Source organism: Gallinula chloropus, assembly GCF_964237585.1.
Source record: "Gallinula chloropus genome assembly, chromosome: 5".
NCBI lineage: Eukaryota > Metazoa > Chordata > Aves > Gruiformes > Rallidae > Gallinula > Gallinula chloropus.
In genome coordinates this window covers 48,978,472-48,994,217 of record NC_140090.1, presented here as the reverse complement: position 1 = coordinate 48,994,217, position 15,746 = coordinate 48,978,472, and the positions used below count along the sequence as shown (strand labels likewise).

Here is a 15,746-nt window from a genome sequence, read left to right as displayed (position 1 = left end):
TCTTCATTTGTTCATGCAATATCAATACAACATGAGAGTTCTGCCATGATTCATTCCTTTCTCAAAAATACTTCACACCTTTCTTCCCTGTGATTGCACTAAATGACGCATGGCAGGCTAAAATAGAAAAGAAAAATGCAGGGAGGACAAGGAAGCCCACCCCACACTCTCTCTAGAGCTTTTTGTTACTACACAGTTTTCAAAAGCATATAGAAACATGAATTCAGCCAAAATTACCTTAATAACCAAGTCAAACTTCTGGTGTAAATCCCTGTTTATTGGCTTTAGGAGTGTGAGTACAGCTGTTGTGAGATTCATATGGAAATACTGTGGATAATCCTCAGGAGTACCTGCAAGAGAGACATTAAGGTTTGAATAAATGCACTTTCTGAATGATTTAAACAATATATTTACTCATAACTCAAAGGAACAAAATGAATCCTGCTATTATTGAATATAAAATATTGCAGCATGTGTACCTGGAGCTTACGGATACTACTGATATTATGCAATTAGTATTAACATCATTTCTATATTCTCCCTAATGAAGATTTTTCTCAGCTGCACATCCCTAAGCACTCAATAAAAATGGGAACCCAAATACATCTGCAGCTGGTGGAAATTCCACTTCTCTGGCTCCAGGAGATATGTCTAAATCTAATCAGATCAGAGGGCATAGAGAGAAACAAGCTTTCACTACAAATAACCTGCCACTTGTATCCACCGCATTCCTGAAACCCAACTTGCCAAATACATAGCACTGAGATTTTCTCCCTCCAGCTTTGAAGAACATTTCCCCTGAAGTATCACTGGACATCTGCCCACGTCAGTCCCGAAGCAGAAAATATTATCCAACCAGTTTTCTGATTGCATGCGTTTAAACAAAGAAAACACACATTGAGGTGACATGACAAAAACATCACTGCTCACAGAGGCTGCCCAGATGCTTGCAAGTTAAAATGCAGGTTTGAAGCACCTCAGCTCCTGTAGCCCTCTGTTGCACCTAGGGGCAAACTATTTAATGTGTTATTTAAAGCATAAATAATAACAACAGATATGATAGTCTACAAATCCTTCTAAGAAGAGAAGTTTCTCATCACGGAGGAACCACCAAATAAAACCTCATCTGTAACTAACACCTTCCATTTGTCTGCAGCAAAGAGTAACTTCACAACAGTGAGTTTCCAGGATACTCTCCAACCCAGTTAAACCCAAAGCAGTCAGAGCCTCAGTAGATTGGTAAACCCATGGAGATCCAGGGCATGCAAAGGATGGAGACGGCCATGGCCTTGCTGTGCCTAGCCACTAGGCTGGTCAGTGAGGTGGTTGCAGTCCAAAAAACATTCCCAGGGTGCTGTACTCAAGCCAAAAGGCTCTCTCTAGCAGTGTGGCCTGACAATGAGGAGGAAAGGATTCAGCTACAGTGATTTCAAGCTTCACAACTCTCAAAGAAAGTGCACAAAAAGCAGCAATGGTGGAACATTCATTGCCAGGGCAGAAAGAAGCAATAAGCATATGGGATCCTGTTTGGGAACAGTTTCTCACCTATCAGGGAATAGAGGCTATACCACATTTCTATCTCCTAAAAGACAAAGGCATGTTATCTCCTCATTTTCATGGCAGAAAACTGTATCTGCCTCCTCTAGCCTCTCTGTCTCACCCCAGCGTGTTTTGGCATACCCATCTGACTCTCTCTGAGCCAGCTTGACTCTCATCTGGGGAGATGCGAGCACACAAATCTGCACAGAGCAGGGCTCAGAAAGATGAAGTGTTCAGAAACAGCACGAGTTCTGGCATCTCACAGCTTATTGGTATTACTAAAAGTACCCAAAGAAACCAAAATATGGATTACAAGCCTAAGATCTCAAGTTATTTTAGGCCTAGCCCTCTGTAGCAGCCACGAGAGCAGGACAAATGCTGCCATGACAGCACAGTGTAGCAGCAGGGCATAAGATTCCATCCACAAAAGATCACTTCGCTGATAGGTGTTGCCATTATCCATTCACCTTTCAAGCAGAATGATTAGAAACTTCTTCTAGAAAGTCAGTAGCTATCCCAGGAGACAGATTACTGTCCAAACTCATGTGCAATACTTCAATACGCAACTCATCATATAACAATCATTTTTATACTGTGTGTATATTGTACGTATACATTTGTGTGTATGTTCTTCAGATCTCTCTATACTTGTATACCATACACCCAGAGAGTTCTAACACAAAGAACCACTATTAATCCATTTTTTTTCCATTACAACACCAACATAAATGCAGAGTTTCTAGCTCCAAGTCCTCCCGCCCCTTCCTCCTCTTGATTTCAACTCCTAATTAACTAACTGATCTAATTTTTTAAGAGCACTAGGAGCTCCAAGCTTTTGGCAGAGAACGGACTGCTGTCATCTTAGGAAGCTGCACGTCACAAGGGCTGATGCTGAAGCCAAGAAAAACCAAGAAACGAATTACTAAAGGCAAAAGTAAAAACCAAGACATTCCCTGAAGGAGAACAAATACATAAGTGAGGGTGAAGATAGCTGTAAGAGGCACAAAGTGATCTATAGCAGGGAAGATGAAACTAATATTATGTAGGGATGTCAGGGAATACTCCAAGGAAAAACAGGTAAGGGAGGAAACGACAGCAAGGAGGATGATAAGGAAAACAAAAAGGACTGTTGTGGTTTAGCCCTGGCTGGAGGCCAGATGCCCACCGAAGTCAATCTATTACTCCCCTTCTTAGTTAGACAGGGGAGAAAATATATGTATTAAGTGGCTCAGGAGTTAAAATAAGGACAGGGAGAGATCACTCTGTCAACAACGTGGGCAAAACAGACTCAACACAAAGTGTAGAGGAGAAAAACTACTCTATTATACTACACTACAATTACAAAGAACAGTGAAGAAACCGGAGTTGAGAGCACGACCAGATCTTAAAACAAACGTAACCAGATCTTAAAACACTTTCCCCTCACCACTCCCTTCTTAGCAGACTTTAGTCAGGATTATGCTCCCTTCTTCCTCCCTGCACGCAGTACAGGGGGGCAGGGACTGGGGAAGATGGTGTTCTAGGTAGCACCTTCCCCCCACCCCTCCATTCTAAACAGACTTCCTATTAGCCATGATCTTGCTCCCTTCTTCCCCCTGCTTGCAGTACAGGGGGGCAGGAACTGAGAAAAAATGGGATTCTCAGTTACTTCTTCATGAGCTGTTTTCCTTTTCCAGATCTTAAGACACCTCTAATCTCCCCCCCCGCTCCCTTCTTAGGAGACTTCACTCCAGTCATGATTTCACTCCCTTCTTCCCCTTGATCACAGCACAGGGGGGCAGGGACTGGAAGATGGGGGCTTCGGTCAGTCCCTTGCAAGTTGGTTTCCTTCTCAGCCGGGGGGGGGAAAGCATTCATTCCACACCCTCCCCCTGCTGCACCATAGGGTCTCACCCACAGGAGACAGTCCTCCATGAACTTCTCCAACATGAAACCTTTCCCCAGGGCTTTATCTATTCACCAGCTGCCCTGGCGTGGGTCACTGCTATGGCGGGCAGTCATAAATCACAATGTCTCTCAGTCCCAGTCCTCTGTGGGGTCACCAGCCTCCCCCAAGCAAATCTGTTCTGGTGCAAATCTCTCTCTCACTCATCTCTGTGTCTGTTTCTCTCCATGGCTGCAAGCGCTGGCAGGGGTTTCTTCCAACATAGGGTCACGGCATCTTCTCTATGTCTCTGTTTCTCCTCATGGCTGCAGTGGCTTGTTCCAACGTAGGGTCACAGCGTCTTCTCTATGCCTCCACTTGCTCCATCCAGCGTGGAGCTCCTCCACGGGCTGCAGGTGGGGTCTCGGCCTTTTCCATGGGTTTCTCCATGGGCTGCAGGGGCATCTTTCTCTCCGGCAGTAATAGATAGATACTGATCTAACAGATGATGCCTGCTCAGCTGCCGCCTAGCACAGGAAGAGTCCGAACTCCTGGATACTTTAAATACTGTAAATAAAAGTTTCCAGGAACACAGATACCTGCTTCTGTATTTTGACAGAGCAGACCAGCCCTCAGTCCATGCTGTTGCCTGATCTGCTTCATGAAAGGAGGAATGTCCTACTGCTGCTGTTAAATATGTGTCTTCAAAACATGTCTTCTGTATGTTACAGACAAGTGCTTCTGGCCAGAGAACTGTTCACACCACCCCTACAGTGCCAATCTCAGAAGTCATACCTGCAAAAAGATGTAATCTGGGAAAAGTGAAAATATCTATAGTTCTGCAGATGAGCCTCAAGTCTCCCGTCTCTAGAAATTCACCTGGTCTGTGCATCTGGAGAGCTCTAAGGGTATGAAAAATATGTGGGCCAGGGTGCATTGTTGGGTACATAAGCACCCTTGAGAAAGGGGGGCAGGACCTGAAGGTGGCATGTGGCTTTGTTTCCATACTTGAGCATAGATATTGAACCATCTGCACAAAAAAACCCAACCCACTGAAAGCTCAACAGACCTCTGGTTACCCTCTTTTGGCCCAGGCAACATGAACAGTGAGCTAACAGCCCAGGAGGGAACATGACCTCTTCTACCTTGATGATCTTGCAGCAGAGGAGAATGTCCACAAGGTGAAGTGCACTCGGAGGTTTGCTTTTCTTAGAGCCAGAAGAGGGTTTTGTGGGGCACTTTCCTGACAGGCAAATGCATCAAGGAGCTCACAGAACTGGAGGGAACCCCCCAAGAGTTCCTATGTGGTTTTTTGGCTATTCATTTAAACATTAAACAAATAGAACACTTAATTGTTCAAAATTGGTAGCAGAAGGCAGAGAGACAGTTCAGCGTCAAAACTGATTAATTAAACAAAAAAATTGTCTTTTCCCAAGAAGAAACCCCAGAAAAAAAGCAATCCTTAAAATTGCCAACAAAAATAGCTATGGCAAAGTTTTCAAACAGGGCTGAGCAATAAACACCACAGTAGCATAGAGCTCTGATGCAGTTACTACTAAGGGAAAGAAAATAATAGGGTCAGACTTGCAGATGAGAGAAGGTGAACTGGCTTCTAGCCCCATTTTGTTGTCCACAGACTACATGCAAAGGGGCTTACATGCTTATACACCAGATAATATACATGGAGCTATTGCAATGACCCGAATACATTAATATTCTGAAAACTGGAGGATTGGAAAAAATATTGCATCAAAACATTTCTAAACGTCATGTTTCCAGATGTAAAGATATCGTGCATTTTATAAAGAATAAAATACTACAGTATGGCCCCAGTTCAATCCTCCTCTTCAAAGTACTTCACTGTACTTTGGAAGGTAGTTTTTTCATCACCAGTATTTTAAATAGAAGACAACAATGCCAGTAGTACTATGCCAAAAGTAGTTCTCTAATCTTAGGATGACCCTCAAGAATATTTAAAACCTAATCTTCTGTTGCTTTATCAGTACCAACCCATACCTGCTTGAACATGTCATTCAGAAAGTGTGATGTATCCTTTGAGAGGACTGAACTCAGAGGTCACAGGGAGAAAGCAAGCAGAAAGGGAATAGTGGGCTAGTAACACACTTGGGCTGCTTCATTTCTCAAGTGCCTTACCCTTAAGTTACTTCTGTCTTCAGCACTGCTAAGCTCATGTGAATGTGTACCAAGAATTGCAGAGGCATTTATCGTCACCTTGTTGCTGGAGTTGAACTCCTGTTCAGTGAATTGCAGGGGAAGGGGTTGCTATTGGAACTGGAGACGTCCAACTGCCCTCCTCTTGGGAAGGACCACTACATTTGGCAAAAGCAGCACTGAGGCTAGTAAGCATGAACACATCACAGTCAGAGATCTTTACGGGCACTTAAGGATGAGGTAAGTCATGTTAAGAAGTGAGTTATTGCTGCAGTGATGCCAGGCTTCGTTAAAAGACATGTGTCTTCACAGTAGATCAAAAGACACTGAGAAACACGTGCTGATTTCATATGTAACACCCATAGTGCCTAAAGTGTGTTCCAGGACTTGGCCTATACAGGTGTGCAGTGGGAGGAAGAAGGCAGACTAAAGAAACCACCAAATTAGAAAGCAATCAGATCAAATCAAATTCAAAATCATTCCAGATTTGGTAAGCAGCTTATTGGCTCATTCTATGGGCACTGCTCAGACCTGCCAGAGTTTCATAAAAGACATATCCACAGGTAGAAAAAAGAAGGACATTTAGATCTAAAGCAAGGGGAAAATCCAATGATCAAGAAATACCTGAATGGTCTATTTCCTGTGAAGCTACTTAGTATTTTCTGAGGTCGAGACTGAATATAAATAACACTGCATATTGGCAAAGATGAAGACAAAATTGAAATCTAAAAAGAAATCCTGTTGAACAGCATAGCACAAAAAAAAAAAAAAAGGTGGGGGTGGGGTGGGGGGCAGGGAAGGAGGAGGAGGAAAAAAAAGAAAAAGGTAAGAGCTAGCCCTTTCCTTGAAAAATCCCCCAAACCAGCCCCAACTGCTGTAATACATATTTCTGACATTTTCTTCAGGGTCAAAACAGTCAGTCAAACATTAAAAATATCCCAGGTTATTTAAATGCCCTTCTTAGTAAGTTTATTCCTGAAGATTTTTGCAGGTTATGTGAAGAATTTTTAAAACACAGACTAAACATTGCACAAGGGCACTAACTGTCAATAGCAGAATTTATAAATAAGCCAAGTCAATTTATCAACGTAAAACCACCAGGTATATTTACTCTACAAGCATTTACAGCTTGCCTAACAAAACAGCTTCACTGGAAGAGGACTAGCTGACAGCTGGTCTGCTAGATCTGAATCCAGTCACAGCCTGAAAGAATCTACCTTGCTTCTTGGCTATCCAAACACAATACAACTGCCTTTCCTGGAGTACACTGAGGCTAGCCTGCCCCAGCCATGTCCCTTGCCATGGTCCTGGGTCTGCTCCCTTGGGAATGCTTCGAGACCAGTCTATCTGCATGTTCAGGCTCCCTCATTTTGCACACAGAGTTCAGGACTTACACGTTCAGTATGACGGTACCTGGTACAGGAACAGTCTGTACCCTCTTAAGACGGCTCTTAACATGACAAACATATCAAACCAAAGCCACGATTTTTCCCCTTCTACAACAGAACTAAGCATCTCCCTTTTTTTTTTAATGACAAGCAAAACTACTCCTTCTGCTTATAAAACCTTTGCTTCCACCTCTCCATGGGTGGAAAGCCATGCAGCTGCAGTGTGATGCAGCAAACAAAAAAGATGCAATTCCACAAAGCACACAACTTTCAATTCCCATGATACCCACGGGACACAGACATTCTGACAACATCAGCCTGTACTTTAGGAAGAGCAGGGCGGGTGGGGGACTGCAACCACAAAGCCACTCCTCAGACCTTTCTGTTATCAAATCATTTCAGCCAAGTGATGGGAAACAAACAACAAACCTGGGAAAGTAGCAGGAAGAAAATATGCAAAGCAGAATATAAGACATCATCCAACAAAGTAGCTGTTCTTTGAACTCTTCCCAGAACTGCAATCCTCTCTCACCAGAGAATGGCAGGTTAAACTAAACCAACACTAAATTACACGGGAAAGCACGCAGGCTCACAAAAAATCAAGGTGGGTGCAGTAAGATCCTTCAAGTTGCTGTGCCAGAAGGCTTTTGAAACAAGCGCTGCTCTGATTGCCTTTCTCTCACCTCTTTATTGTGCCTGTGAATGAAACATGCATTGCAGCATTGCTATGAGCCCAGACACGTGTACCTTCTTTCTCTTGCTGCATTGCTCCATTTCCTAAACAGGACAATTCTGATCTAATCTGAATAAATAATAACTAATGCAGTCATTGGAAACAAGTTTCTAAATTGCAATTAAATGTAAACAGGTAGAACAACAATTTCAAACATCCCACTAACCACAGTAAGAGTATTTATTAGGTTTCCATCTCCCAGTCAATCTTTTTTCTGGTGGGTCATAATAAAGTGACTGATTGTGAGCAATAAGAAGAGTAGCAGACACCAACCAACTAGTATGGAATAGAGGATGCCTGGTCGATCAGAAGGAGGCTGGATATTTCGGTCCTGATCTATGGCTTGTATGGGTGGAGTGACACTGATGGGATTCACACGTGCCTGAAATGAAAAATCAGAATTGAAACAGAAACGTTAGAAAGCCAGTCAGCAGATCTTTAGGTTGAATACAAAAATATCCCACTGAAAAGGACATTTGCTGAGATTGAAGGAGAAAAAAATACTCATATTTGAGAATATTACAGTACATGCCCCTTTTAAAATCAAAAGTAGACAAGCAATATAGGTATTTCTACAGCACTCCCTTTTAGGTACATTTTACGCTACGATATCTTCAAGGAAAGGAAGGTTGCAAATGTTCAAGCAAATGCTTAACTGGGCTACTATAAATAGTCCCTTGAATCAAACATTTCAGACATCATCATGGCAGTGAAATACATCAAACGCTTTAAAAAATGAAATAAAACCAAATTGAATTTGAGAATCATTAGGAGCTTGAGTGGCTGTGACACACAGATACATACTGCAAAAGGAACTCAAGCCAAGGGACGGACATTTCAAGGATAGTAACATGTGAAAAGTTTGGCTGGCCACCGCAGTAATTCACGCCCTTTTCAGAAGTGAAATGAGCTAACATGCTGAACATGGAAACAAAAAGCCAGAAAAATTATTCACAGGCTTTCCTCTTGGGCAATACTTGTGTGCCCAATTCTTTGCCTACAAACTCAATAGCATTCCTCAACCTGCTAACGGCACTTACCCTCATTGCTCAGTTTCTACAGCATCCATATGTAGTAACACCAGAGCTGCCATTGCCAACTCTCTGTAATAACAGTTTCAGTCACATTGGCTGGTTAATCAACTAGAAACATAGCTACTCCATAGAATGTATGCACATCAGTCTTTTACCTCCCCTTGGAACTTTTGTTTGTATGGAAAGAATGTTTAATAACCTCTATGAAAAACACCCAGACACCTTTTTTACAGATACAACTACTTCTGGCAGCCTTTGTTTTGGAAAGCTCTAATTTTCCATGGTCTGCAAGAGGGAGCTTGATTTGAGTGTAGGGCTAGGAAAGAGACTAGTCTGTGCTTTGCCAAGTTTTGGCACAGCCTTCAGAAGTCCCCTTGCTGAGGTGCAGAAGCAGCCTGCAAGAGCTTTGGTGATGTCTGTTAATAACCCTAGACGAAAGAACAGTGAGCCAGGAGGAAGATAACAAGACAGGAATGGGTGCAAGGCACTTTGCAAGAGAGGAGAGTTAATGTCTGCTCCTGAAATTTTGGATACGGTCATCTGCAATAACAGAAGCTATTCTGCCCATGTTTGGCCCACCCAGAAGTCATTTTCTACAGGTTACTGAGGTCTGATGAGGCTTTTCCAGGGTCAGGAGCCAGGGCGTGCAGCCCCACGTGGTTACACAGCTCCTGCCTTTGGGTTCAGAGCATCTGCCTACCAACACGGGAGCGGCACCTCCACACTTCTGTCTCTCTGCTCACGGCTTTTTCCACAGTTCCCAACGAGCAGGCAAGCTCCTTTGTCACTTGCCTGTTCCCACTTTCAATTCTTTAAAAAATTAAACTCTTAAAAGTGTAATGAGGAACACGAGCTCAAAATAGACATAAAGAGAGAGAGAAGAAGATATATTTGACATATGTTTGAATTTTTAAAATGCTTTAGGACTGCATAAAATTTACATGCTGAGAGATAAGATTATGCATAAAACTGTCCAAAACTAAAATGCTATTTCTGAATTTACAAATCAAGTGAAGCACCCTCAGACAAATCTACATTACAGTTAAAACCATACCTACAACAGTCTCATTTGCTAAGGCTACTGAGGTTTTAAAATCACCATTGCAGTACTGTAGGCCAAGCTGAAACTCCTGACTCTATGCTAGAACAACAGTGATGGATTTATCCTTGTCAATAACGAGCTGTCAGCTGTACCTGACCACTGCAGTAATTGTTGGATATATAACTCAAACAGCAAGGACATATGCCTTACTTACCAATTCAAGGAGAAGCATTTAGAAAACATGCATTTGAAGTTAAACATGTTCTACATGAACAACAGATTTTTTATCCCACACTGCCACAACTGCACTGACTCCTCAGAACTGAAGTCATCAAGTTGTGCAAGAAAACTAAGTTTATTTCTTATACAGAAGTACAAGGAAACTAAGAATGAAAGGTGAAATCTGTTAAAAAGTCTACATGGTATATTAAGTATTTCAGGGGATATTCCCCAAAATGGGCTGCACATAAATTAGAAGATATTGTGCAATGAGTTCAGTCCCAATCCACTAAAATGTTTAGGGATCATTTAAAGCTATTTGATGTGCCTTGAAGCAAAGCTAAAGGTACTTTCATATTGTTTTAATAATCTGTAGATAATGCAAGTATCTTTTCCATTTTAACTTAAATTAGAACTATGAAAACATAATGGCTGCTTCACTGGTGCAGTTAAGTATGTTAATGAATTTGTAAAAGCACACATAGGATCGTTCACAAGGTGTAGATACACTTTTCAGGAAAAATAATTATTTTAAAAATTTGTAGTCAAAACACGCTTTGATCAATAGCAATTACACAGGGATCCTTCCTTGCTTTCCCAAGTGCTTTAAAATGTAAAGGGCATAAATGGGTGCTCACACCATGACCCAGGTCCTGCCAGCACAGTGCTGCTTGGCAGAAAAGCTGTGAGGACTCTCAGGGCTGAGGCAGCTGCCTGGTGCCCATCACCCCAGGGCCTGTCTCCCCAAGATGGGGCCCTAGTCCGGCCCCAAAACTCCATTAGGTGGCTGTTGGCAGACCTCTACAGATCTCAACCATACAATACCCACCACCATCCTCACTGGGAAGTTCAGAGAAAAGATCCTCAGAGGGAAGGGGCAGTCACCTCCAGACAGACAGCAGCTCCTGACTTCAGTAGAGGAGGCAGAGCTTCCTCCCAGTTCCGTAGAGCAGGAAAACATTACAGTGTGAGCTCTGTGACAGCAAGTTCTGTGTATCAGTTCCGGCATGCTTGCAAAAGACAGAAAAAACCTCAACCCATCACTGTCATTCTCAGACTCAAAAGAAGCTCCCTAAAAAGATGGAACTCATTAAAAGGAAGGAAAAACAGATTAATGAGCAAGTGAAGTGTTTGCAGGGCTCAGGACTGCTTAAGGATGCTCAGCTGGAGGCAAAACAAAGGCACATGGGGTTTTCATAGAGCCAGGCTTGGAAAGGGCAAGGCAAGTCAGCATGGGTACGCAGCAGTGCAGGGAAGGTTACTCAGAATGAGCAGACGGCCTTCAAAACCCAGCCACTTCCAAGTGAAGAACATAAAAGTGTTCAAAAGCTCTGGCAGAAGCAGGCGATTAAACGCCCAACAAACAAGGAGATCCTGTCAGTTCTAGGGGAAAAGATGCAGTGATTTATTTACTTTTCCCCATTTGGGAAGATACACCTCAATTGTTGGTATTAGCAGACTTCCAGGTGCTTCGATGTTGCAGAATACATCAGCAGGCAGGCCAAATAAAAAATAATAGAGCTGAACTGAAACCTCAACTTGCAAAAGTTATCACAAGTATTAATAAATCTTAAAAAATAAATGCTTCTTCAAACAGAACTGTGACAGGAAGCCTGCCAGGGAGTCTGCAGGGCCAAGAGATGATCAAGGAAAAAAAGTGAAAAAAAAAACCCCATTGAAAAAAGCTCAGAGAGAATAAAGTAGTAGCACAAAACCTAGGGTTTTTTTTTCTTTCTTTTGTGTTTATCATGAAAGAACTCTGATGGGTCCCCATGCCAACACCTCCATGCAGGATGCCAAACAGGTCCTGCAAAAAATCATAGCTTTCTGAGACATTACGGACTGAGCAAGCCAAATGAAGTGTAATCCAAGAGCAGATAGCTTTCTAAAGAAAAGCAAATGTGAATCATCTGAACTCGCTGTGCTATGGAATTTCCTGCTCAGAAGTGCTTTGGTATCTGGGGAACAGCAAGTGGCAAACATACTAGCAAAATTTAAAGGGTCCCAGGGCAACCCAGGGGAATACCACCATGAAGCCTGAGGCTTTTATCAGGAAAAATTAGCAGACAATATAAATGTTTGATGCCATGCCTGTAGGCTTCCAAGCCAACTTTGACAAGCTTCCTCACAAAATACTCTTGAGACAATTTGGCCTTGACAGAAAATGAGCAAAGACCTGTGTATCCAGAAGTAGGTTGAGAGACACAAGGGAGACTGGGAGAAGGGAGGTCCACAGGGATCGGTGCCAGTACTGGAGCCTGCTCCCCTTCACTCCTGCATGACCGCAGAAACACAGGGCAGAGCACACGAACAAGAGCTACTGATTAACCTCAGTTATTCAGAGTAGAGAGGATAAGGGGCACTTGCAAAAGACTGCCGTTTTAAGCACTGGAAGGCACACATGTAAGCACAGAATCACCGAATGTTTTGGGTGGGAAGGGACTTCAAAGATCATCTACTTCCCACCCCCTGCTATGAGCAGGGACACCTTCCACCAGACCAGGGTGCCCCAAGCCCCATCCAGTCTGGTCTTGAACCCTGCCAGGGATCCAGGGGCTTCTGCAGCCTCTCTGGGCATACTGTGCCAGGGCCTCACCACCCTCATAGTAAAGAATTTCTTCCTAACATCTAATCTAACTCTGCCCTATTTCAGCTTGGAGCCATTGCCCCTTGTCCTATCCCTGCACTCCCTGGTGAACAGTCCTCTCCCACTTTCCTGTAGGACCCTTTAAGTATTGGTAGACCGCAATTAGGTCTTCCCAGAGACTTACTGTCTCAAGGCTGAACAAGCCCAAATCTCTCATCCGGTCATCATAGGAGAGGTGCTCCAGCCCCCTGATCACCTTCATGGCCTACTCTGGACTCACTCCAATAGCTCTATGTTTTTCCTGTACTGGGGACCCCAGAGCTGTACACAGGACTCCATGTGATATCTCACGAGAGCAGAGTAAGTGGTAGTAGGTAGTAATCAAGCGCCTCGAGGTTTTTGTCCACATTTCCCTTGTACATATTTCATCCTTTTATGAAAAAAACAAACAAAACTTGCGTTATTCCTACATAGAGAAATCTCCTCAGCTACATTTGGGAGTGTTGAGTCAAAATGATCCTCTGTTTCAATGAAAGCAAACAAGACTTGACTGCTTAGGGACTGTGAGGACAGAGCCCTGGGAATCTTTCCTTCAGCTCTTTTCAACAGAAAGATCTTTTTTAATTCACTATGAAATGATCTGCAAATAATAAAATGTTTATTCACAAATGTCATAAACCAGTGCTATCCGCCTACCCAAACAATACAAACGTCAGAAGGCAGCGGCAGAGAGTTTCTCTCATGAGAAAGGAGACTGAAAATTATCTGAGTAGTTGTTATAAAACAAAGAGGGCTAGGAGAAAAAAAGCACACAGCAGCAAATATTCCTTCAAATGCCTTGCCTTAATGGGTTTAGTGTGGCTGGAAAAAGCTTGTATTAATTTGCTATAGTCTTTTTATGTCTTGCTCTTTAACCTGTGCGGTTAGCCAAAATTTGGCTGCAAATTGTTTCTGTTTTGAAGAGAAACTGATACTGGAGCCGGGTCTGTTATAAACAATCCTGTTTATTCAGGCGAGAGGCAAAAGCCACGTGTCCCTGGAGAGGATCCGAGCTTCCATCCACAGTACTACCGGTTACGTCTTTGAACATACTTCAACCACGACACCTCTTTTTGCTTTTATTCAGGAACTGGCTCCCAACACCACATCTGAGCCTGTCTCTGGCGTTCCCTTCTCCGCTGCTTTTCTGTTTCATCACTCACGCCTTCCTAACACAGCGGAACTCTTTCTGTTGATACTGCTATTGCAAATTGTGTCTTGTGGCTAGAACACACCTCTTTACGTAGAACAAAACCAGGAGAATAAATTTGGTAACACCATTGCAACTGGCAAAATTTTCCCTGTTTTTCCTTACCTGAAAAATACATTTAAAAGTCTAAAGCAAAAGATCTTTAGACAGCAAATTGTTTATCAGTCCCTAAATTTGCAGAGGAGGCCTTGCACGTATTCATGCAAGGGCATTTCAAGCTCCTACTAAGGGTAAGGAGGAAAAGGAACAGCTGACTTGTAATTTTATTAACACTTAATAAATTTAGGATTTCAGTTGCATTCAATAATCAAGAGAGTATCTCTAGGCATCTTTATCACAATCTGAATTTCCTTCACCATCATAAGGAGCCTGAAACACCACATGGAACAACTGAAAGGAAATTTACAACTGAGATGCAGAGTACGTATTTTATGCTTTCGAGCATAATAAAAGTGACCACTATTTTTAAAGTTACATATTTTCCAAGGACTCTACATTCACGTTATTTTATTTAAAACATTTTAACATGTCCATGACTGCCAAACTTTCAAACTAAAGATATGTAAAATGCCTATAAGTGTTTTAATGTAATAATTATTTCATTAAAAATGAAACTGTTTATCAACTCCCCTCACCATCCTCTTCCCCCAAGGTTTTTGTCATCCAATTTTTGTGAGTAAAACATTGTTTCTCAGCAGTGCACAAGGGCTTTGGAAGATACCAGCTTGGACCATGCATCTCCGGGAAAATACTAATGGTTTAAAACCATTGTGTTGCTAAAACCCCAACAGAGGGTCATTTTTGCTAAATTATGATTAATAAGCAAGATAAAGAAAAGCAAGAAAAGAGTAACTTCATGGAGCTCATCTACCTGAACGAAGTCCCTTCCTTGCTTTGTATGTTCATCTGGAACTCATCTTCCTAATTTTTAAAGCCACACAGGTTAGCAATACTCAAAGTTAATGAAATAAAACCCAGTTCAATCCCTTCAGAGCGAGAGCTGAACTTAATGCTGCACAGCTACGGTTTTACCCAGGACACAAGTGACTTTGTGCATTACTGAACAGTAGCCTTTAAGTGACTTAAAACCTCTCAGGTCAATAACTTGGCACTCTCTGTATCTAACAATGTTCTCTCGATATTGTCTGTTTGCCACTAATTAATTACACATTAGAGTCATGAAATACCAGAATCTAACTGCAAGACTGAACAACAATTTAGGATTTCAAATCCCATGCTGTATCCCAGACAGCAGTATTCTGAGGTCAGGTTGCCACAGGCTCGTTCAAGACACTGATTCTATCAAGTACTAAGAATTAGATGCCAAAAGAAAAAAGCATCGATTGGTATTTGCTGAGCTACAAGTTGAGAGCTTGTTTTATGTTTTAAAAGACAAGAGCTTTAACTGTTGCAAAGATGATACCAAGGAGAGCTCTGATTAAAAAAAAAAACCTGAGCTAACTTTGCCAACCATATTAATTTATGGAGAATTTATTCCTCTTAGGTAAGAGGAGGAGAAAAAGGGAGGAAAATGGCATACTTTCAGAGTCAGAACCACAACCTGACTATCTGTACCAAGATTACTTTTTGCTCATTACCAAAGACTGCATTCTGAGAAGCTGAAAACAGTTACCCATACTGAACTAGGACACCGCCTGGTTTTGAGTGGGTAATTTATTAATCATGTCTTTTACATGAGTGAAGAGAGCAGCCCATGAACCAGCCATAGATTCACCAGCTGGGGTGATGCTGCTCTGCTGAGTCACAACCACTTCAAGTCCCACCTGCCTGCCCTGAGATGCTCTCCTGGGAGTTAGTAGTCAGGGCCATTACACAGGCAGAATTGAACATTGCCAGCTGCTGGAGAAGAGAAAGCCATAGGAAAAGGAAGAGTTACCACATTTCTGGTTAGATCTGCC

At 42.4% G+C, this 15,746-nt stretch overlaps 1 protein-coding gene across 5 annotated transcripts in view; it reads right to left on the bottom strand.

Annotated features, from left to right (window-relative positions):
* Positions 1 to 15,746, bottom strand: part of PCDH15 (protocadherin related 15) — a gene marked incomplete at both ends in the record, with an annotated part of 350,568 nt that overhangs the window by 200,852 nt on the left and 133,970 nt on the right. For all 5 annotated transcript variants that reach the window (XM_084265723.1, XM_084265721.1, XM_084265724.1 and 2 more), the window contains 2 exons: positions 238 to 350; positions 7,970 to 8,078. In XM_084265723.1, the coding sequence (XP_084121849.1) occupies positions 238 to 350; positions 7,970 to 8,078 (222 nt within the window). The remainder of the gene's footprint in view (positions 1 to 237; positions 351 to 7,969; positions 8,079 to 15,746) is intronic.